Source organism: Notamacropus eugenii, chromosome X (genome assembly GCF_028372415.1).
Source record: "Notamacropus eugenii isolate mMacEug1 chromosome X, mMacEug1.pri_v2, whole genome shotgun sequence".
In the NCBI taxonomy this organism is placed as follows: domain Eukaryota; kingdom Metazoa; phylum Chordata; class Mammalia; order Diprotodontia; family Macropodidae; genus Notamacropus; species Notamacropus eugenii.
The window spans coordinates 2251425-2274800 of record NC_092879.1 but is presented as its reverse complement, the minus strand read 5'-3'; the positions used below and the strand labels follow the sequence as shown (position 1 = coordinate 2274800).

The 23376-nt window shown below is 48.6% G+C and overlaps 1 protein-coding gene and 2 long non-coding RNA genes across 5 annotated transcripts in view; 2 read left to right on the top strand and 1 right to left on the bottom strand.

Moving 5' to 3' along the window:
* LOC140516008 (uncharacterized) overlaps nucleotides 1-1110 on the bottom strand; it is a 41842-nt gene extending 40732 nt beyond the window's left edge. Inside the window, exon 1 of one of the 3 annotated variants that reach the window (XM_072626917.1) lies at nucleotides 623-1110. In XM_072626917.1, coding sequence (XP_072483018.1) covers nucleotides 623-845 — 223 coding nt within the window. In that variant the 5' untranslated portion in view covers nucleotides 846-1110. The remainder of the gene's footprint in view (nucleotides 1-622) is intronic. The other 2 variants (XM_072626915.1, XM_072626916.1) reach the window with 2 other exon arrangements.
* Nucleotides 309-10731, top strand: LOC140516010 (uncharacterized). Its single transcript, XR_011971238.1, has 3 exons — nucleotides 309-436; nucleotides 10265-10341; nucleotides 10640-10731. It is a non-coding gene; the product is annotated as an uncharacterized lncRNA (long non-coding RNA).
* A 515-nt stretch (nucleotides 10732-11246) lies between these two features.
* Nucleotides 11247-11964, top strand: LOC140516011 (uncharacterized). Its single transcript, XR_011971239.1, has 3 exons — nucleotides 11247-11380; nucleotides 11506-11579; nucleotides 11796-11964. It is a non-coding gene; the product is annotated as an uncharacterized lncRNA (long non-coding RNA).
* Nucleotides 11965-23376: the final 11412 nt, after the last annotated feature.

Below are 23376 nucleotides of genomic sequence, written 5' to 3'. Positions count from 1 at the left end.
GGCAAAGGCGGAGGCGGGCGGCACGACCCGCAGGGAAGACAGAACCGGCGGACGGAAATAGAGACAACAAAAGCCCTCCGACGTACCGCCGCCACGCGACTGCAACTCGATGGCTGGCGGTGACGCAACCTTATGGAAAAGCCCCCGCGGGAGACCAGAGAATCCGAGAAAGAAGAACTGGGGGTTGGCACGGACCCGACCCACACGGACGTGGCAAGGGGGAAGCGACCCAGCGGGAACTCGGAGCGACTGCGCACGCCCCGAAACAGGCGTTGGAGGGCGTTCACCCTCTCACTTTCCCAACACATCGAGGTTCACGCGGAACGCGGCCCTCGACCCCCCGCCCCGAAAAGGAGCGGAGCGCCTGGGAGCCGACCGCCCATCGACAACGGACACTTTTCCAAAGTGTTCCTCCGGCAAGCCCGACCACGGGGAGGTAAAAAATCGCGGGAAGGAGGTGGCAGGGAGCGGGGAGGGGATGGGAAGCCCGGGCCGGCCGCATCACGCGATGGGGGTGGGGGGGGCCCCGGCACGCACAAGCTTCCACCACGCCCCCCACACTGTTCCCCGAGGTTGCCACCGCCAAAGGGACTGCCCTAGGAGCAGGGCCCGGTCCGCTCACCTCGGGCAGGAACCGCCACTCCGCCCCCACAGCCAGGATGGAGGAGGAGCCAGGAGCAGGCTCGAGCGACAGCCGAGGTCTTCATCACCCGCCCGACGGCCCTCCCACGCGGGACCACAGTCACCACATCGATCAGAGAGAGAGAGAGAGAAGACAGCTGCCTCAAGATCAAGAGGCGCATCAGCCAACCGAACACCTCGATCGGGAGGAAGCCTGGAGACATCGCAGCCGAACGGAACCCGCTCACGCTGGGAAACCAAGACAGGGGCCCGCCCGGGTGAAGAAGAGCAGCTACAGAAGAAATACCGTCCCACGAGCTCGAGAAGGCAGGGCTCTCCGGGCAGCCTCCAGCAGCCTACAGTATCTCCTCCAGGTCCTGCTTTTTCTCATGAAAAGAGCACCAGAGCGCAGTTCCTCCGTAATCTGCCCGCACGAACAGCCCTCTCGAAACGAAACTAAAAACCTGCCACGTCACCCTGAGGAGTCCCAAAATCAGCGCTGCCCGGCCGGAAGAGGAACTCCTACAGGATAGGTGAGCTCAATGTCATTGACCATCCAGACTCTCAGCGGAAGCCCCCCCGGGAAAACACGGAGCCACCTCTTTCAGGCGCTCCTCCCCCAAACCCGTCGCCCATACCCGCGACCGAGGGTGCCCCACCAGGGGGCGCTGCAAGATCGCTTCCTTCAAAGGCTCCATCGGAGACAAAGTCCGAAATCCGGCCTCTCCTTCCCAAAGCCAACGTCTTCACGGCCCGAGCCACCGGCCGTAGCCTGGAAATTCACCCTCCCCCTAAATGCGCATCCACCCATTTCCACCTGCACGCTCTTGACCACTCTCACTCGCAGAGAGCCCGCCAACTCGCCTCGGCCAGAGCCTCTCCCCAGTCCCCACACCCCCAACCCCATCCCATCGGTTCCGTGGTCCAGGATGATCCGTGGGGAGAGAGGGGGGAGCGGATGATCTACAATCCTTTGGCCACGGATCCGAGTATCCACCCCCACCCCTTTCTTCGGATAAGCCCTGTCTGAGTGTCACCCAACTTCCCGGAAGCGCTCCTCCCTCTTCCCAGAGAGAAGAGCTGAGTTCCAACTAAGTTGGTATTCACTTTTTTCCTTCTTCCATCAAGTCCGACTTATCACAGAGTCGAAAGGATAAAAACTAAAAGCAACCAGATACATTTCTCTGGTTTGCAGACCATGTTCTCAGTTATAAGGAAAAGGTACAGGAACGGGGGCAGGACGTGTCAGTCAGCTAATACGGGTTCACCCATGCCACCAGGAGAAAACTTCAGAGAACAAAAGACAACGCCTTTATTCATTCCCTGCTTTGCCAGGGTAACCTGGTTGCCGTTACCCTCGGAAACAACCGGAACGCTGGAGCTTTAATACATCATCCATAATCAAACGTTTTGTAAAAGCTTAAAGATGACAGCAGCAGCAGCAGCAGCAACAACAACAACAACAACAACAACAAGACCGCTTGAGGCAGGAGGCCTGGGCAGCAGGAGAAGACTGCGGTCTCTGCAGACAAACTAGGAAAAGGGAAGATACGGTCCGAAAGCAGAGTGAGGATGGAAATACCCAGAAGGACCTCCAACACTTAGGTCGGTGGCAAAAATGAATCGGAACGAGACGAATCATTCCAGCGGAACGGTAGGTGTAACCACCACGGTGTTAGCAAAATGGCAGAATGGTTAGAGCATTCAAGTCCTCCTTCAAGAGGTCAGGCAGGTAAGGATGTCCAAAGAAAGGAGAAAGCTTCCACAACCTCCAGGAGGACAAACCTACGGTAGGGCAATTCCTTGGAAGAAATCTCAAACCTAACCAAACCCACAACCTTCCACTCACATTCACGTCCGGATGCCTTCTCACAAGGCAAAACCCACGCGTTGAAAGAATTCCAGACGGTACGCGTAACGGGAACATTTGTTAAGAATACATTTAATACGTCTACACCTGTTACGTTTTCAGGCCCAATGGGAAGAAAAATGCAGCAGGATTCCCTCCGCCTCCCCCCCCCCCCACCTCATCAAGGCACTTTCATCCAAGCACAAAACTGGAGGCACTCCAAAGGCAAGTCGGGTTTTACAAGACGAGAGCATGACAAGAAGCGTCGGATGGCTGTGGAGTAACGTGTGTTTCAGAAGTCTAATTTCCCAAGACGGAAAATGATCAATGGCAAGCTCGATCCATCTCACTTAGCGAAAGAGCCCCCAATTTAAACCGTTTGAAGCAGCAGGTACGATAAACGCTGTCACCCGTTTATAAATGGGGGGTGGGGTGGAGGGGGAGGAATATCAAAAGGGAGGGAGATGGATTTCTGTTTAAAGCAGCTCCCATGTGGTACACGTAACAGACATTTAGATGCCGGTGGTTTATGGTCTCTCTTCTGACAAGCCACGAGTTTCATTGGCAGGTGAAAAACTAAAGCAAGTGGGTGGACGGATAGGCGCGCTGAGAGTTCGTTTTGAAATGTAAATAAAATGTGAAAAGTCAGAAGAAGAAGAAGAAGAAGAAGAAGAAGAAGAAGAAGAAGAAGAAGAAGAAGAAGAAGAAGAAGAAGAAGAAGAAGAAGAAAGAAGAAGAAGAAGAAGCAGAACTAGTGACCGGTGGATTCATTGCAGACCACCTCCCTCCTCCCTCCCCCCTCCCCCGCCCACCGCGTACTTCAGTCTTTGAGGGGTCCCTGTACCCCTTAAACCGCATCACAGCCACGGTCCATGTGTGGCTTTCCCTGACAACAAGCAGCTCTCAAGCCCCCAAGGCACTTTCAGAAACCTTCCCCCTCTTAGGCCTTCTAGAAGAAAAAGTCATCTGGGTAATGCTCCGCCGGAACAGCTAGGTGGAAGGAGTGCACAGGGAATGCTGGGCCTGGAGTCCAGGAGACTCAGCCTGGGTGCCAATCTGGCCTCAGACCCTGCTCCCGGAGCCATGTCCACTTTCTTCACCCTCTTCACCTGAATTTTGGTAGCTGCAAAAAGAGCAGGAGAATCTCGACCTAGCATCATCATCGTTTCATATCAATTCAATAGAAACTTCACAAGGGCCAGAGCCTGAAATTAGCCAACCCGAACAAGAGCCTAGACCTCACAGTTTCCTCATTCTCTGAGTCAATTCAGGGAATAACAACTCCCTCCCTCCATACCCCTCCCCCCCCACCCACCCCCACCCCGCTTCCTAGGTCAACAAAGCCAGGTGGGGTTGACTGAGTGTTTTTGAGGAGGCCACTCGTAAACCGAGACACTATCTTGAAGAATGGGACTTCTACGGTGTCTTAATATTTTGTATACGTATACATTCTTATGAAATATATTTTGGCATCAGTCATGTCGTAAAAAGAATTAGCACGAATGGGAGACCCCCTGAAAAGGAAAACAGCAGCAGTAGCAGCAACAGCAACGGCAAAGAAAATAGTGTGCTGTGCACAGCAACGACCACAGTGTGTGAGTTTTTTCTAGTAGACTTGGAACTTCGTAATAACGCAAGAACTGAAAAAGAAAAAAATCCCAATGGTTTTCTAAGGCAAAATGCCTTCCACACTCGGAGAAAGAACTATGGAATTCATCCGCAGAATGTAGCAGATCATGTTTGTGTGTTGTGCATTTGTGTATCATGTTTTGATCTGTTCTATGATTTCTTCCATTTATTTCACTTCGTCTACACGGCATGACTCTAGTGAAAACGTATTCAATAGGAAAGTACATGTGGATCCCACACAGAATTGCATGCCATCTTGGGGAGGGAGTGATGGGGTTCAGACTCTGGGAACTTCCTTGAGCTCCCCTGGAATTGCCTCACTTCACCTGGCTTTTCCTACTCAAATGGAGCTCTCTTTGCTTCTCCTCCCAGAATCTGGCCTTTCATATGCAAATCTGTGATCATTGTCTGTTATCCCTTGATTGCCCTACCTGCTTCCCACCTAGGCGCCCCCAGTCTGATGTTTGTTGATTCTCCTCAAGACCCTTCCTCAACCCTTCCTCCCATCACCAGGGAGTCTACCTGCCAGAACAAATCTAGGGACAACATGAACGGAATCGCAACATACTTTTCGCAGAGATAAAGTCAGGTCTAAGTAAGTGGGAAAACATCAGTTGCTCTTGGGCAGGCCGAGCCAATAGGATAAACGCGACCATTCTACCTAAGTTAGTTTACTTATTTAGTCCCATACCAATCAAGCTCTCAGATAATTATTTTCTAGGGCTGGAAAGAGTAATATCGAAATTCATCTGGAAGAACAAAAGATCCAGAATATCAAGGGGACTAACGAAAAAATATGCTAAGGAAGGTGGCCCAACCCTACCAGATCCGAAATTGCATTGTAAAGCAGCAATTATCAAAACCGCTTGGTCCTGGCTAAGAGACGGAAGGGTAGACCCGTGGGATAGGTTAGATACTCGAGACACACGCACAGCACTCGACGTGAGTAGAGCTGTCCACCGTTCGATCAACCGGGGGATCCCAGCTTCTGGGATAAGAACTCATCGTTCCAACAAAAATTGCCGGGAAAACCAGATGACGGTGTGATGGAAACAAGGCACGGAGCAATGTGATGCCTGACGCCGTACATGAGAGCAAAGTCCAGAAGGGAGCTGCCATGAATATTTTTTTTGTTTTATTTTTTAAATTAATTTATTCATTTAACTTTTAACATTCATTTTCACAAAATTTTGGGATCCAAATTTTCTCCCCTTTTGTCCCCTCCCCCCACCCCAAAACACCGAACATTCTAACTGCCCCTATCACCAATCTGCTCTCTCTTCTGTCATCCCTCTCTGCCCTTGTCTCCATCTTCTCTTTTGTCCTATAGGGCCAGATAACTTTCTATACCCCTTTACCTGTATTTCTTCTTTCCTAGTGGCAAGAACAGTACTTGACAGTTGTTCCTCAAATTCTGAGTTGCAACTTCTCTTCCTCCCTCCCTCCCCACCCCTTCCCTTTGGAAGGCAAGGAATTCCATACAGACCAAATCTGTGTAGTTTTGCAAATGACTTCCATAATAGTCGTGTTGTGTAAGACTAACTCTATTTCCCTGCATCCTATCCTGTCCCCCATTACTTCTATTCTCTCTTTTGATCCTGTCCCTTCCCATGAGTGTCGACCTCAAATTGCTCCCTCCTCCCCATACCCTCCCTTCCATTCTCCCCCACACCCTGCTTATCCCCTTCTCCCCCACTTTCCTGTATTGTGAGATAGGTTTTCATACCAAAATGCGTGTGCATTTCATTCCTTCCTTTAGTGGAATGTGATGAGAGCAAACTTCATGTTTTTCTCTCACCTCCCCTCTTTTCCCCTCCACTAACAAGTCCTTTGCTTGCCTCTTTTATGAGAGATCATTTGCCCCATTCCATTTCTCCCTTTTTCCTCCCAATATATTTCTCTCTCACTGTTTGATTTCATTTTTTTAAGATACGATCCCATCCTCTTCAATTCCCTCTGTGCACTCTGTCCCTATGTGTGTGTGCGTGTGCGTGTGCATGTGTGTGTGTGTCATCCCACCCAGTACCCAGATACTGAAAAGTTTCAAGAGTTACAAATATTGTCTTTCCATGTAGGAATGTAAACAGTTCAACTTTAGTAAGTCCCTTATGACTTCTCTTTGCTGTTCACCTTTTCATGCTTCTCTTCATTCTGGTGTTTGAAAGTCAAATTTTCTTTTCAGCTCTGGTCTTTTCATCAAGAATACTTGAAAGTCCTCTATTTCATTGAAAGACCAATTTTCCCCCTGAAGTATTCTACTCAGTTTTGCTGGGTAGGTGATTCTTGGATTTAGTCCTAGTTCCTTTGAATTCTGGAATATCCTATTCCATGCCCTTCGATCCCTTAATGTAGAAGCTGCTAGATCTTGCGTTATCCTGATTGTATTTCCACAATACTTCAATTGTTTCTTTCTAGCTGCTTGCAATATTTTCTCCTTGATCAGGGAACTCCAGAATTTGGCCACAATGTTCCTAGGAGTGTCTCTTTTTGGATCTCTTTCAGGAAGGGATTGGTGGATTCTTTCAATATTTATTTTGCCCCCTGGTTCTAGAATCTCAGGGCAATTTTCCTTGATCATTTCATGAAAGATGATGTCTGGGCTCTATTTTTGATCAAGGCTTTCAGGTAGGCCCATAATTTTTAAATTGTCTCTCCTGGATCTATTTTCCAGGTCAGTTGTTTTTCCCATGAGATATTTCACATTATCTTCCATTTTTTCATTCTTTTGGTTTTGTTTGGTGATTTCTCGGTTTCTCGTAAAGTCATCAGCCTCCATCTGTTCCATTCTAATTTTGAAAGAACTATTTTCTTCAGTGAGCATTTGAACCTCCTTTTCCATTTGGCTAATTCTGCTTTTGAGAGCATTCTTCTCCTCGTTGGCTTTTTGAACCTCTTTTGCCAATTGAGTTAGCCTATTTTTCAAGGTGTTATTTTCTTCAGCATTTTTTGGGGTCTCCTTCAGCAGGATGCTGACTTGCTGTTCATGCTTTACCTCCGTGTCTCTCATTTTTCTTCACAGCTTTTGCTCCACCTCTCTCACTTGATTTTCAAAATTCTTTCTGAGCTCTTCCATGGCTTGAGCCCATCAAGTGGCCTGGGGTATGGAAGCCTTGACTCCCGTGTCTTTCCCTGATGGTAAGCCTTGTTCTTCCTCATCGGAAAAGAAGGGAGGAAATGCCTGTTCACCAAGAAAGTCACCTTCTGTAGTCTTATTTCTTTTCCCTTTTCTGGGCATTTTCCCAGGCAGTGACTTGACTTCTGAATATTCTCTTCACACCCACTTCGCCTCCACATCCTCCCAGCCAGTACTTGGCGTCTGAGATTCAAATGCTGCTTCCCAGCCTCAGGGCTTCGGCGGGGGCAGGGCTGCCATTCAGTGTGAGATCAAGTTCAAGTGCTCAGTTGGGGGCAGAGCCACCTCACCAGGCTCAGTTCCCTCAGAGGTTTATGCAGAGACCTTCAACAATGGATCTGGGCTCCTGCCTGCTTGGGGAGCCCAGGTCTGCTCCCGCCTGTGCTGCTGCCTCCCGAGGGGGCCTGAGTTACGGGGGCACCCCACTCCCCTCTCGACCCACCAAAGAGACCCTCTCACTGACCCCCATCACCTGCGGGTGGAGGGACCCGCGTGGCTGCTGGAGATTCCGTCCCCGAAACCTACTCGGATCTGCTCCCCTCGGTGCCACATGGCCAAGGGAGGGCTGGGCTCTGCTCTGGGTCCGGGGCATGACACACCTTTCGCTGATTTCTCAGGGCTCTCTGGAACAGAAATCTCATCCACTCTGTTGTTCTGTGGCCTCTGCTGCTCCAGAATTCGCCGGGAGTTCTTTTTTACAGATGTTCTATGGGCTGTGGGTTCCGAGCTATGTGTATGTGCGTCTTTCTACTCCACCATCTTGGCTCTCTAGCCCCCCCCCCCCCCCCGGCCATGAATATTTTCGTACGTGCGGGACCCTTTCCCATTATCACGATCTCCTTGAGATACACTCCCGGAAGCAATATTGCTGGGTCAAAGGGCATGCACATTTCCGTCGCCCTTTGGCCACAGTTCCAAATCACCCTGTGGAATGGTTGGATCAGCTCCCAGCTCCACCAGTAACTAATGAGCATTCCAGCTCTCTCACATCTTCCCCAACATGTATCACCTTACCGTTCCGTCACTTCTGCCAATCCGATAGGTGCAATGCGGTACCCCGAAGTCGTCTGGATTCGCACGTCTCTGATCGAGAGCGATGGAGAGCCTTTTTTTACATGACTAGAGATAGCTTTGATCTCTTCCTCTGAAAATTGCCTGTTCGTACGGTTCACCTGAAAACTTGGTTCAAGTAAAAGCAACAGGCTAATGCGTACATTTTATGATTCAATCAATCAATCAGTCAATCAATCAATCAACCAATTAATGAAGCGATCAATTCCCTATTAAGGAAAATGGTAACATAATGCATCATGGAGCCAGAAAAATGTTCTGGCTACCGATACGAAGAACTGGGCAGCCTTAAATCCGTTTTAGGACAAAGAAGTGTTCCATGTCCTTCAGATGGGTGATCTCCATAAGTGATTCACTAGACCGTTAGAAAAGAATTTCTCAATTGCATAGGTTGTCAACACAATAAGATAAAATTTGACAAAGTTTCCAATGGAAATGACGACCTAAGATGTCCGTATTTTCTTTACCGTTAACATGCCATAGCGTAGGGTACGTCTACGAATATGAAGATGCAGAAAACGTCCCATCATTCAAGATAGCGTCTTAGGTTAAAGGTCTCTTAAGGAACGTGAAGTCAGCCCTGGCTGGCTTTTGTGGACATGAGAAGAGGCATTCTCTGAGTTTGCTTCAGAGAGAGCAAAGAGATTATTCCAAAATTTTATACATTAGATATTATCGGTACCCTTTGGCCATTTATCCATTGGGGAAGGACTCGCGTTCTCATATGTTCAACTCGGTCCTCTACATATTTGAGAAACGAGGCCTTCATCACAGACATTGGCAGCAAAAATTCTTTCCCACTTTTCCACTTGCCTCCTAATCTTGGTCGCATGGGATTTGGTTCGTGCCAAAACTTTTCAATGGAATGTCACCCGAAGGATCCCTTTTGCCCTTCCCAGGGTTCTCTATCTCTCGTTCGGTCAAAAATTTCTCCATTCTCCGTCAAGCTGAGAATTACACTCTTCCTCACTCCCTGAATTCATCGATAGCATCCGCCTTTACACCCGGATCACGTATCCATTCGGACTTTATCCTCGTGTACGGTGTCAGGCATCAGCCTACGCCCAGTTCCTCTGCACTGGTTTCCAGTTTTCCCAGCAATTTTCGTCCAACAGCAAGTTCTCCCAGAAGCTGGGGTCCTCGGGTTCATCGAACGGTAGACGGCTCCGTTAGTTGACTACCACGTCTCGAGTACCTAACCTATCCCTCGTGTGTACCCCTCCGTTTCTTAGCTGGTACCAAGCAGTTTGGACACGCTGGCTGGTGTATAATACAATTTGAGATCTGATAGGGCTAAGTCACCTTCCCTAGCCTTCCTCTTCATTAATTCCCCTGATATTCCGGGGATATCTTTTGTTCTTCCAGAGGAATTTTGATACGGTTGTTTGTTTGTCTGTCCATTTGCTCGTTTGCTGGTTTGTTTGCTTGCTTGCTTGTTTGTTTGTTTGTTTTTTCCCTAGCTCCGTGAAATAATTCCTTGGTGCTTCGATTGGTATGACACTGAAGAAGTGAATTAGTTTAGGTAGAATGGTTATTTTTATCCTAGTAGCTCGACCTACCGAGGAGCAACTGATGTTTTTTCTCCAATCTTGAGATTTGACTTCATTTGCGCAAAGAGCGTTTTGCAACTGGGTTTGTAGAGTTCTCGGGTTGGTTTCAGAAGGTAGACTCTCTAAAGAGCCTGCTGTTACAAATGTATTCTGTACACGTGGGCGCTTTCCCCTTTTATACGATGTCTTTGGGATACAGCCCCAGAAGGGAAGCGGTACTGCTGAGTCGAAGGGGAGGCACGGGGCCGGAGACCACCGGACTGTTGGGCCGAGCTCCACAGGGCTCTCCAGAATGGTTGAATCAGCTCTGTCTCCTAAAACCCCAGTCTCAGGTCTATGCCCTTTATGCCCTTTCCCGTGTGTGTGCGTCCTTGCTTTCTGTGCTATTTCATTCCCATCTCTTTTCTTCAGCGTGTTTCATCCTCCACCAGTGACTGAAGGAAGAGAAGAGACATGAGATCCAGGTGACCCATCCCAGACCTTATCAGGTAGGCGGTTCCATCGTACGATAGCTCGCTTCGGGTTTTTGTTTTTTTCCTTATTTTCTGATGGCTCTCCTCAACAGAGTGCCTAGGATTTTGCTCCTCAGTCTGGGAGCTGACAGGTGGGCCAGCCCTGGGACATGGCTGGATTGGCTACCCTGGCCCCTTCCTAGCCCCAGTGTGCCTGCCTGCCTGCCTGCCTGACCCACCCGACTGCAGGGAATCATTTCTCTATCGCTGGTGGCAATTCCCCCTCTGCCCCTCATCTGGACATTCACCAATCTCCTTTCCTTTCCATTCCTAGGTCTTCCGTACCACCACCTGCCAAGGAGCTCGGTGGGTGAGCAGTTGGCCGGCTGACTCACTACGCCTGGGTGAATCCCTGCAGAGATGGACATATGGAGTTGGGAACCTGGGGAGCAGCCTGTCTGTCCAAGGCCCTGCACTGGCCTTCGGAGCTCCTTTCTCTCTTTCTAGTTTTCATCTCCATCGAGAGACGAGCGGCAGCGGCGGCCAGGAAGTTGTCCACTCCTCCCAGGTGGGCGGAGGAACTTCACATCCTCAGGTCCCGGGAGCTCGGCCTTTCGGACAACTTCGGCCTCTACCCTGTACACCACCCTACCCCCCACGTCCCTAAAGGAAACGGATGTCCGCAGTTCAATGTGGTTGGAGGTCCCCTGGCCTATCCCAGGGGGCGTAGTCCGGGGTGGGGGAGGGGAGGGGGGACGGCCAGCCAGCGGTGACAGGTGAGAGAGGGGCGATCGGTGGGAGGGAGGTGTCCAGGGAAATGAAACCATCGACTCAAAAAAATAAGGTTGATTTTTGTTATTTCTTTAAAACGGAAAAAGGAGGGGGGGGAAGGAAAGAGCATGAAGGATTTTTCCTGGTAGGGGGGTGGGGGTGGGGGTGAGGGACCTGGGGACCCGCGACCGTGGAAGAAGTTGTCCGGCATGGAGCTGCCCCCGAGAGAGAGGAAGCGTTCCCTGTCCTGGGTTCCCGCACCTCCGAGTCACCGCCCTAAACCAGGACAGTCTTCAGTCATCAGGTGAAACGAGGGAGGGACTTGCGTTAGCCTTGGGGGAGGGAGGCTACGTCAGAAAGGCCACTCGTTTGGGGGGGGGAGGAGTGGTGGAATTCCTGTTCCTTCGTTTCTTTTCATTTGCTTCTCAGGTCCGTGGTCCGCGTGACACGCCTCTGATTGTTTACGGTCCTCAGGGTGGAGCGAGGTGGAGGAGAACGTGGAGGTACACTGGGAGGGTGGAACAGAGCGACCGGCACTTCCAAAAAGAAAAACAGTGTTAAAACCGTTTCTATACGCCATTGGAAAATTCAGAATACAAAATAAATACTATGGGTAGTTGAAAAAATGAAGTGGGAAAGGGTTGGGGGAGGAGGGGAAGGAAAGAATTTCGGAATCTCCAATCCCCTTCTTATTTGTACTACTCTCCCCCTCTATCCAGGAGGCAAACCACAGGATACCCATTGTCCACCTGAGGTCCGGGAAAATAGAATTCCACCTTGGACTCCTTGCGCAAAAGAGAATAAAGCTAGAGCTAAGTAAAAAAAAAGAAAAAGAAAAAGAAAAAAAAAAGCCGGAGAACTAGAGCGACAAACAATCATTCTCATTCCGTATGCAGTTACACCATCCCCTTTGTCTCTGTGACTTTGCATCTCTGTCTCTCCCTCCCTTCCCCCTCCCCCTCCCCCTCTCCCTTCCTCCCTCCCTCCCTCCCTCCCTCTCTCTCTCTCCCTCCCCTCCCTCCCGCATTCATTCATCCATCCATCCATCCATCCATCCATCCATCCATCCATCCATCCATCCATCCATCTGCTTTTTGATTCCAACCACTGGTCGCTGAGGGAAGATGACATTCGATTTCCAGAAAATGGGAAATCCACAAATGCTTTGGGGTCGAATGGGAAGGAATGAAGGGAATGGATCTCAGTACTTAAAGTGCCTCTAGCCAACGTTGGGAAATCGATGACGGTCGAAGTCACTTTAGGGCTGTCGTACCTATTTAGCTCAAGGAACGCTTGCCCTTTCGGAGAATGTTGGGGGTGGGGGCTGTGGAGAACCAAGGGAGCGAGGGAGGCAAAGGCAGGGGAATCCATCCATCCATCCATCCATCCTCCTCCTCCTCCTCCTCCTCCTCCTCCTCCTCCTCCTCCTCCTCCTCCTCTCTCCTCCTCCTCCTCCTCTATCGGAAGGAAGGTGTCCTGCCTCTGATCCAGAGTCCGGGGGCTCAGTTCCGTGTTGGAAAACTGTCTTCATTTGGTTTCTACACCTCACCGTTGGAAATAAAACGTGAGGGAGAGTGGCAAAAGAGACCTTTCACGCCGATGCCCCTTGGACGCAGGCCCGGAGGTCAAGGCTGAGCCGGAGGGCTAGGTAGAGCAAGAGAGCCTGACAGCCGGCGAGCCCGTGCCTGGATGACCACCGAAGTCCCGTGGAACGTGTTTTGACAAAGGTCAAGAATTCGGGCAGGAATCTCTCAGGCGGGCCGAAGTATCAGGGGATGGACGCGGTGTCAGGGGTACGGGAGGCAGGAGCTCAAGGGAGGGCAGAGTCTCACTGGCTGACTGAAGGTGGGATGTCACGTATCTGCCTTCTCTGAAAACACCCCCCTCCAAGAGCCAGGTTTTTTTTTTTTCCTTCTTGCTCTTTTTCTCTTTCCCCCTAGAAGTCCCGGCTGGGGTCTCCTGAGGGTAGACAGCAAAAAACCAAAAACATCTGGACTTAAAAAGCCAAAAAAAGACCTGAAGATGTCTGTCTGTCTGTCTGTCTGTAGGTCTGACAGAGAGAGAGAGCGAGAGAGAGAGCGAGAGAGAGAGAGAGAGAGAGAGAGAGAGAGAGAGAGAGAGAGAGAGAAAGAGGAAGAGAGAGAGAGAGAGAGGCCACCAGACTGTTTGGAGCTTTTATTTTCCTGGGATAAAACGTGGGAAGTCTTTGAATGCTGGGCCAAAGTTTAATAGTCGGTGGAGGAGGAGGAGGAGGAGGAGGAGGAGGAGGAGGAGGAGGAGGAGGAGGAGGAGGAGAAGGAGGAGTGGCACAGGGAGAGGGCAAGGGGGGAGGGGACTGCGCATGCCCACCCCGAAGACGGGAATCGGGGAGGGGACTGCGCACGATTATTATTCTCATTTGACAGATGAGAAAAGTAAGCGAAGCAAGAGAGGTCACCCGGCTACTGAGGTCTCCCGAGTTGAGACTCTATCCTCACTCCCTCCCCGGTCAATGGAGAACCCTTCCAAATTTAATTGGGCTGATTCTTGGACACAAGGAGCCGTCTGCACTCAAGCCCAACCCCCACGATTTTCCCTTGGGCGACAGCCCCTACCAACCATGTCCTCCCCCGGCTGACTTTCCAGGGCCCCACAGATGAAGGCAGAGATCCCTAAGCTAGCCCATCAAGTGGGACTTCCATCACCTGTCGCATTATGCAGGGGCTCAGATAATCCTCTGAATCCAGGGATGGGTGAGAAGACTCTCCTCCCCACTTTCTTATTCTATTTCATATTCTTATTCCTCCCCACTTTCTTTCTTATTCTTATTACCCTTCCTCAGTCCTGGCTTCCTCTCCTCACCCAGACATCCTAGGAGATTTAGTGTCCAGGACACCCTCATCTTTGCTAAAACAAGACAGAGGGCACATAAACAGAGAGGAACAAAGGAACCGAGTGCTGGTGCCCAGGAAATGCTCAACAACTTACAGAAAATGCCACTGGGGGTCGCAGGTTCCTGCGCCAGCTTCCTGGAGGTCCGCCAAATGGAGATGACCTTCTTCGGGACCAAGAAATAGTTGTGAATCAAGGATCCACCTTGACCCGTGAGGATCGGGGCTCTAGGCTCCTATGAACCAAGCGACTGCCATAGCGGAAGTCCGTTGACATCTGGGGGCTTCCCAGCAAGTCCGAAGGAAGCTCTGTCTCTAGCTGGGGCTGTGCTTCTGGAGAAAAGGGGGCCCCCACTCGACTCAGTCATGGCAGGCACCAGTTGGACTACCTGAAGTTTGACCACAGACCGAACCAGCCCCGCAGCTTGCACCTTAGACAACTCAGCAGGTACCACCAAAGGGGTCCTAGCCACTGGCTCAGAGAAGCTTTCCACCTGCTTCTCTGGAATCGACTCATCTCCAGAGCCCAAGGTGAGGACAATGGAGAGATTCTTGTCAGCCTTCCCAGACTCCCTCATCTCTAGGCACTTCTACACACTCTTCTGCATGTTGGCATCACTCTTCTTGGTGGCCATAAGCTCACCCACTGCTGTCAGGTTCACAGACTTTTGGGGGAGCACCATGGAAGGTTCAGGGGCCCCTCCCGCTTGGGTCCCAGTCCCATGAGGGGATGAGTCATCCATTTCTGCCCCCAGGAGCAGCTTCCTCAGCCTGTCTTGCTCCAAAGTAGCTGGTGGTTGTGATGACCACTCCTGTGGCTGGTGTGGCATGGCAACCTGCATGAGAGGGAAAGCAGGCCCTGAGATCACGGCCGTGGGCACTGCCAATCGAGGAGGGTACGTCAGTCAGACTACAAGCATTTGGGAAGCTCCCTCACATGTCAGGTGCTGTGCAGAGGGCTAGGGATATAGAGAAGGGAAAAAACAAATCCCTGCCCTCAAGGAACTTACAGTGTAGGGAACGCTAAGCCTGGAGTCAGGAAGGCCCGGGTTCAAATCCTAGCTCAGACACTTATCAGCTGGGTGACCCTGGGCAAGTCACTTTACCCACTTACCTCAGTTTCTTCATCTGTAAAAATGAGGATCTTGCACCTGAGGCCCTCCAAGACCCCTTGCAGCTCGAAATCCATGGTCCTATACCCTCTTAGGAACTCACATGTCAGCACCAAGACCATCCTCTGCTCTGCCTGGCCCTTATCTGCGTTCCCTCACCTTCAATGTCTCGTAGATATCTCCACCATTCCCACAGCACCAAACATCATGCCAGGCACACTGCCATCCTGGCAGGATGGCCATCTTAACGGGCAGGACCCCGGAGGCCTTCTGGCCCAGTCCCCTCAGCTTGCAGAGGACTGGGGAGGTGTCACAGCTGAGGGGAGTTGTGTCAGGTACTAACACACAAGGGGGTCCATTTCCACTGCCCTGACCTGCCCCAACCCACCCCACCCCATCCCGCCTGCCTAGGCCTGGGCCCTAGAAGCCCCGTACCTCTTCCTGATTGGGATCCTGTTTTCCTCCTGAGTGGAGGGCAGGTGCTCATTCCTCTGGCGGCTCCTCTGAGATGACTCTCTGGAGACCTACTCGGGCACATCACTGAGGAGCATAGAGGAATCTGGCTGCTCTGGCACCCCAGAACATGCAAACTTGACCCAACCCCATCAACAGCCCCCAGTTTTTCTGCTCAGCAGAAAGGAGGGCACACCAATGGGGGGACCTGTCGATGCCAAATCCTTCATCTTAAAGACAAAGAAACTGAGACCCAGGCAGGGCACCTGATTAACTCAAGTGCTTCCATCTCCAAGTACAGGGGTCTTTGTGGACCCCCAACAGGCTGGAGGATCAAAGTCTGCCCGAGACTGGGAGTACAAGGCCCTACAGATGTGATCACAGAGAGGGCACTTACTTGCCAAGGGGTGCTGGACCAGGTATCAGGAAGACCCCAGCTAGAACCACACTTGAGACACTGAGCAGCTGTGTGACCTTGGAAAACTGGGACAATAAACAGCCCTATTCCCCTGGGCTGCCATAAGGATCAAAAGGGTGAGCACTTTTCAAGCACTCTGCCAAACCTGAGGCTCTAGGCAACAGAGCTTCAGTCACAGCTGCTTCCATGCTGTGCCCAGACCAGGACCCAAAAGTCCCTTTAGCCTGGACTGTTCTAGAGCACTCGAAATTGCCCCAACCTGGAGAAAGCCTCAACCCTGTGGGAGAACCAGGTGATACGGTCTTGAAGCCTCCTCCTGTGCCACCTCAGCCCTGGCAGAAAGTCAGGGATCTCCCCTTGCCACAGAAGAGGGATGTATGGTCCAGGGAACATAGAGGACATGGGTTCCAGATTCACCTCTGAGGTGATATTATCCCCCCATTGATGATGGCTTGAGATTAGACTAGACTAGAGTGGCACTGCCTGATCATGTAGGAGGGGCTCTGCCCAGATTGGACTGGAAAGGCAGGGGCTCCCGGGATTGGACTAGAGGCCTTGCCTGATTAGACAAGAGGAACTCTGCATGCATTGGACTAAAGCATGGGGGCGCCCTGACCAGATAAGACTAAAGGGGCCCTGTATGGATTAGTTCAGAGGCTTTCAAAAATATAAAGAACTTCTAAGTCACTAATTTTTAGAGAAATGAAAATGAAAACAACTCTGAGGTACCACATCATATCTATTGGTAATGACAAATGGTGGAGAGGATCAAAGGCCAGATGTAGCCCTCTAGGTCCTAAAGTGTGGCCCCTTGGCTAAATCCAAACTTCACAGAAGAAATCTCTTTATAAAAGTATTTGAACTCAGTCAAAAGGCCACACTGAAGGACCTAGAAGGCCACATGTGACCTCTAGGCTGCAGCTTCACCACCCTGGATACATTTAGTTAGTCAAATATAGATGAGTTGTATTAAGACATGTCACTCATAGGGTGGAGCCAAGATGATGGAGTAGAAGAATGGACCTGCTCTAGCTCTACTCCCATAGCCCTTAAAATATCTGGAAAAATTACACTAAACAAATTCTAGAGCAATAGGAGTCATAAAATGACAGAGAGGAACACATTTCCAGCCCAAAACAGCCTGGAAGGCTGACCAGAAAGGACTATCTCACTGAGCTTGGAGCAGATTGTAGCCCAGCATGGGCCTCACTGCAGGGACAGGACTGGAGTGGCTTCAGGGCACTGAATCACGGGTGGCTGTTGGACTGTCTAAATTTCTCAACCTACAAATGCCCAAAACAGCTTCAAAGGTCAATGAGAAAGCTTTCCTTGGGTGAGACGAGAGCATGGTTCAGATGCAGGGCAGTGGCAACCGCTGCAGCACCAACCTCTACTTTTGGAACCCTCAGACATATAGACCCTGAGAGAATCTGAGTCTCAGTCCTGAGTGGTGGTGCAGGGATGAGGAGGACCACTGACCTAGCAGAGCTGGTGGCGGCTGTGGAAAGGGAATCATACTCACAGTTCTAGGGCAGAAAAGAGTGCTTTTGTTTGCTCACAGACTAGAGCACAGTCCAGGAGAGGAGAAAGCTCCTCTCCCTGGATTGTGCCCCCTTGGAGGAGCTGAGAACTTACAGGTCTCTAGAGATATGTCAGAGAAAAACTGCACAAATCATCTGAAGTCTAGGGTAGTACACACTCCACTTGACAAAGGACTCAAAAGTTAAATCGACTGTGGAAATGCCCAAAAAGGGGAAAAAAACCTAAAACTATACAAAGTGACTTTCTTGATGAAAAGGTATTTTCTTCCATCTTTTCCAATGAGGAAGAGCAAAACATATAATCAGAGGAAGACAGCAAGATTAAGGCTAATGCATCCAAAGCCTACAAAAAAAAATAGGCAATTGTCTCAGGCCATGGAAGAGTTCAAAAAGAATTTTGAAAATCAAGTAAGAGAGAAGGAGGAAAAATTGTGAAGAGAAACGAGGGTGATGCAAGAAAATCATGAAAAACGAGTCAAAAACTTGCTACATGAGACTCAAAAAATGATGAAGAAAATAGTATCTTTAAAAATAGACTAACCAAAATGGGAAAAGTGGTCCAAAAAGCCTATGAAGAGAAGAATGCTTTAAAAAGCAGAAATGGCCAAAAGTTAAAGGAGGTTCAAAAGCTCACTAAATAAAATAGTTCTTTAAAAATTAGAATGGAGCAGATGGAAGCTAATTACTTTATGAGAAATTAAGAAATTATCAAACAAAACCAAAAGAATGAAAAAATAGAAGACAATGTGAAGTATCTAACTCATTAGAAAAACAACTGACTCGTTAAATAGATCAAGGAGAGATAACTTAAAAAGTATTGTTCCAAACAGCCTATGGGCTCTAACACATGTAAAGAAAGACTTTCAACAAATTCGAGAGCAGCAGAAGCCACAGAACGATGGAGTGGAGGAGACTTCTAGCTCAGTGTGACCTGGAAGCCTGACGGGAAAGGTCTGTAACGCTGAATGTGAAGTGCAGTCCAGCTTTGGATGCATGACACTGGGAGGAGCAAGGTTGGAGCAGGCCTCGGGGGTGCAATCCCCAGTGGCAGCCCAGATCCCTCAACCCACAGGCGCCAAACGTCAGTGAGAGGGCTTTTTCCACTGGCCAAGAAGGGAGCAGGGTTGCCCCATAGCTCTGACCCCAGGTGGTGGCAGCAGAGGGTGCAGTGGACACTGGCTCCTACAGCAGGCAGCCACCAGCATCCATTGTAGGAGGCCTCATTGTAAAGCCCCTGGGGGAATTGAGCAGCTGATCAAAAGCTCAGCCCTGAATGGCACCCCTGCCCCCACCTAAAACTGCTGGAGAAATTGAGCAGCTGATCTGAATCTTAGTCCCGAGTGTTGGTGTGGCAGAACTGGAGGCAACGTGGTTGTGGAGAGGAAATTTTACTACTTATAGATTCTGGCCACAAAGGTTTTCTGGTTGCTCCCAGAGCAGTGTGAAGGCTTGATTGTGCCACCTTGGAGGAACTGAGATCTTACAGGGCCCCAGAGTATACCCTACTCTTCACAAAGAACCAAAAAGTTAAGTACCTGATTGGGAAAATGTCCAAAATAGGGAAAAAATATGACTACAAAAGGTTATTTTCTTGGTGAACTGGTAACTTCTCCCATCCTTTCAGATGAGGAAAAACAATGCTTACCACCAGGAAAAGACACAAAAGCCAAGGCTTCTGTGTCCCAAACATCCAAAATAAATATTCCATGGTCTCAGGCCATGGAAGAGTTCAAAAAGCACTTTGAAAATCAAGTCCCAGAGGTGGAGGAAAAATTGGGAAGAAAAATGAGAGAGATGCAAGAAAATCATGGAAAACGAGTCAACAACTTGCTAAAGGAGACCCCTCCCCAAAATGCTGAAAAATGACATCTTTAAAAACAGGCTAACCCAACTGGCAAAAGAGGTTGAAAAAGCGAATGAAGAGAAGAATGCTTTAAAAAGCAGAATTAGCCAAATGGAAAAGGAGGTTCAAAATCTCACTGAAGATAATAGCTCTTTAAAAATTGGAATGGAGAGGCGTAGCCATGATGGTGGAGTAGAAAGACGCATATACACATAGCTCTGAACCCACAACCCATAGAACATCGATAAAAAGGAACTCATGGCGAATTCTGGAGTAGTAGAGGGCACAGCACAGTGGAGCAAAGGAGATTTCTGTTCCAGAGGGACCTGCAAACGTCTCGCAAAAGGTCCGTTGCGCTGCGGACGCGGAGCCCAGCCCAGCCCTGCCGTGGCCGTGGCACCTAGAGGAGCAGATCCGAGCGGGCTTCAGGGACGGAATCTCCAGTGGCCGCATGGGTCCCTCCACCCACAGGTGACGGGGGTCAGTGAGAGGGTCTCCTTGGCAGGTCGAGAGGGGAGTGGGGTGCCCCCATACCTCAGGCCCCCTCGGGAGGCAGTAGCTGACGCAGCGGCAGACCAGGGCTCCCCAAGCAGGCAGGAGCCTGGATCCATTGTTGAAGGTCTCTGCATAAACCCCCTGAGGGAAGTGAGCCCCGTGAGGCGGCCTTGTCCTTACCTGAGTACCTGAACTTAATCTCACACTGAATAGCAGCCCCACCCCTGCGGAAGCCATGAGGCTGGGAAGCAGCATTTGAATCTCAGAGCCCAAGCTCTGGCTGGGAGGATCAGGAGGTGAGGTGGGTATGAGGAGAATATTCAGAGGTCAAGTCACTGGCTGGGAAAATGCCCAGAAAAGGGAAAAGAAATAAGACTATAGAAGGTTACTTTCTTGGTGAACAGGCATCTCCTCCCTTCCCTTCTGATGAGGAAAACAATGCTTACCATCAGGCAAAGACATAGAAGTCAGGGCCTCTGTATCCCAAACATCCAGACTAAATATTTTGTGGGCTCAGGCCATGGAAGAGCTCAAAAAGGATTTTGAAAATCAACTTAGAGAGGTGGAGGAAAAGCTGGGAAGAGAATTGAGAGATAGGCACTCAAAGCATGAACAGCAGGTCAGCACCCTGCTAAAGGAGACCCAAAAAAATGCTGAAGAAAATAACACCTTGAAAAACAGGCTAACTCAATTGGCAAAAGAGGTTCAAAAAGCCAATGAGGAGAAGAATGCTTTCAAAAGCAGAATTAGCCAAATGGAAAAGGAGATTCAAAAGCTCACTGAAGAAAATAGTTCTTTCAAAATTAGAATGGAACAGATGGAGGCTAATGACTTTATGAGAAACCAAGAAATCACAAAACAAAACCAAAAGAATGAAAAAATGGAAGAGAATGTGAAATATTTCATTGGACAAACAACTGACCTGGAAAATAGATCCAGGAGAGACAATTTAAAAATTATGGGCCTACCTGAAAGCCATGATCAAAAAAAGAGCCTAGACATCATCTTTCATGAAATTATCAAGGAAAACTGCCCTGAGGTTCTAGAACCAGAGGGCAAAATAAATATTCAAGGAATCCACAGAACACCACCTGAAAGAGATCCAAAAAGAGACACTCCTAGGAACATTGTGGCCAAATTTCGGAGTTCCCAGGTCAAGGAGAAAATATTGCAAGCAGCTAGAAAGAAACAATTCAAGTATTATGGAAATACAATCAGGATAACACAAGATCTAGCAGCTTCTACATTAAGGGATCGAAGGGCATGAAATAGGATATTCCAGAATTCAAAGGAACTAGGACTAAATCCAAGAATCACCTACCCAGCAAAACTGAGTATAGTACTTCAGGGGAAAAAAATGGTCTTTGAATGAAATTGAAGACTTTCAAGCATTCTTGATGAAAAGACCAGAGCTGAAAAGAAAATTTGACTTTCAAACAGAAGAATGAAGAGAAGCATGAAAAGGTGAACAGCAAAGAGAATTCATAAGGGACTTACTAAAGTTGAACTGTTTACATTCCTACATGGAAAGACAATATTTGTAACTCTTGAAACTTTTCAGTATATGGGTACTGGGTGGGATTACACACGCAGACATGCACCCAGACACACACACACACACACATAGAGACAGAGTGCACAGAGTGAATTGAAGAGGATGGGATCATATCTTTAAAAAATAAAATCAAGCAGTGAGAGAGAAATATATTGGGAGGAGAAAGGGAGAAATAGAATGGGGCAAATGATCTCTCATAAAAGAGGCAAGCAAAAGACTTATTCGTGGAGGGATAAAGAGGGGAGGTGAGAGAAAAACATGAAGTTTACTCTCATCACATCCCACTAAAGGAAGGAATAAAATGCACGCTCATTTTGGTATGAAAACCTATCTTACAATACAGGAAAGTGGGGATAAGGGGATAAGCAGGGTGGGGGGGATGATGGAAGGGAGGGCATGGGGAGGAGGGAGCAATTTGAGGTCAACACTCATGGGGAGGGACAGAATCAAAAGAGAATAGAAGTAATGGGGAACAGGATAGGATGGCGGGAAATATAGTCAGTCTTATACAACACAACTCTTATGGAAGTCATTTGCAAAACTACACAGATATGGCCTATATTGAATTCCTTGCCGTCCAAAGAGAAGGGGTCGGGAGGGAGGGAGGTAAAGAAGTTGGAACTCAAAGTGTTAGGAACCACTGTCGAGTAATGTTCTTGCCACTAGGAAATAAGAAATACAGGTAAAGGGGTATAGAAAGTTATCTGGCCCTACAGGACAAAAGAGAAAACGGAGACAAGGGCAGAGAGGGACGATAGAAGAGAGAGCAGATTGCTGATAGGGGCAATTAGAATGCTTGGTGTTCGGGGGAGGAGGGGACAAAAGGGGAGAAAATTTGGAACCCAAAATTTTGTTAAAATGAATGTCAAATAAACAAATTAAAAAAAAAAAAGAAGTTGCACTTGGGCTGAGCTTTAACATACAGTACAGGTTCTCTGAGCGGGAAGTGAGGACATAGTGATTTCCAGACATGGGGGGATAGTTTGTGTAACCATGAAGATGGGATTTCATGTACAGGAAGCAGCAAGGTGGCCGACTTGGCTAGAAATAAACATAGAATATGTGACCAGAAAAAAAAAAATTGGAATGGATCAGATGGAGGCTAATGACTTCATGAGAAGCCAAGAAATCACAGAACAAAATCGAAAGAATGAAAAAATAGAAGATAATATAAAATATCTCATTGGAAAAACAAGTGACCTGGAAAATAGATCCAGGAGAGACAATTTAAAAAGTATAGGCCTACTTGAAAGACATGATCAGAAAAAGAGCTTAGACATCATCTTTCATGAAAACATCAAGGAAATCTGCCCTCATATTCTAGAACCAGAGGGCGAAAGAAATATTGAGTGAATCCACTGATCACCTCCTGAAAAAGATCCAAAAAGAGAAACTCCTAGGAACACTGTGGTCAAATTCCAGAGTTACCAGGTCAAGGACAAAATATTGCAAGCAGCTAGAAAGAAACACTTCGAGTATTGTGGAAATATAATCCAGATAACACAAGATCTAGCATTTTACACATTATGGGATCGAAGGAAGTAGAATATGATATTCCAGAAGTTAAATGAACTAGGATTAAAACCAAGAATCACCTACCCAGAAAAAATGAGTATAGTAATTTGGAGGAAAAAATGGTATTTCAATGAAATAGAGGACTTTCAAGCATTCTTGATAGAAAGATCAGAGTTGAAAAGAAAATTTGACTCTCAAACACAGGAATGAAGAGTAGCATGAAAAGGTAAACAAGAAACGGAAATTATAAGGGACTTACTAAAGTTGAACTGTTTACATTCCTACATGGAAAGACAACATTTGTGAAATGGACAGACCGAGAAAAAGAAAAAGCACAGGCAAGAGTCAACTGGGAAATTTGAGAGAGTCATTATTAGCCAGCGGCTGTCTCATGGGAAAACCCAGAGGAGGCAGTCCCGAACAAGGTGTGTGTGTGCCTTTTAAGCATTTCAGCACTTCTCGGTACAGCCTTGACAGCAAACATATCTCACAGAACAG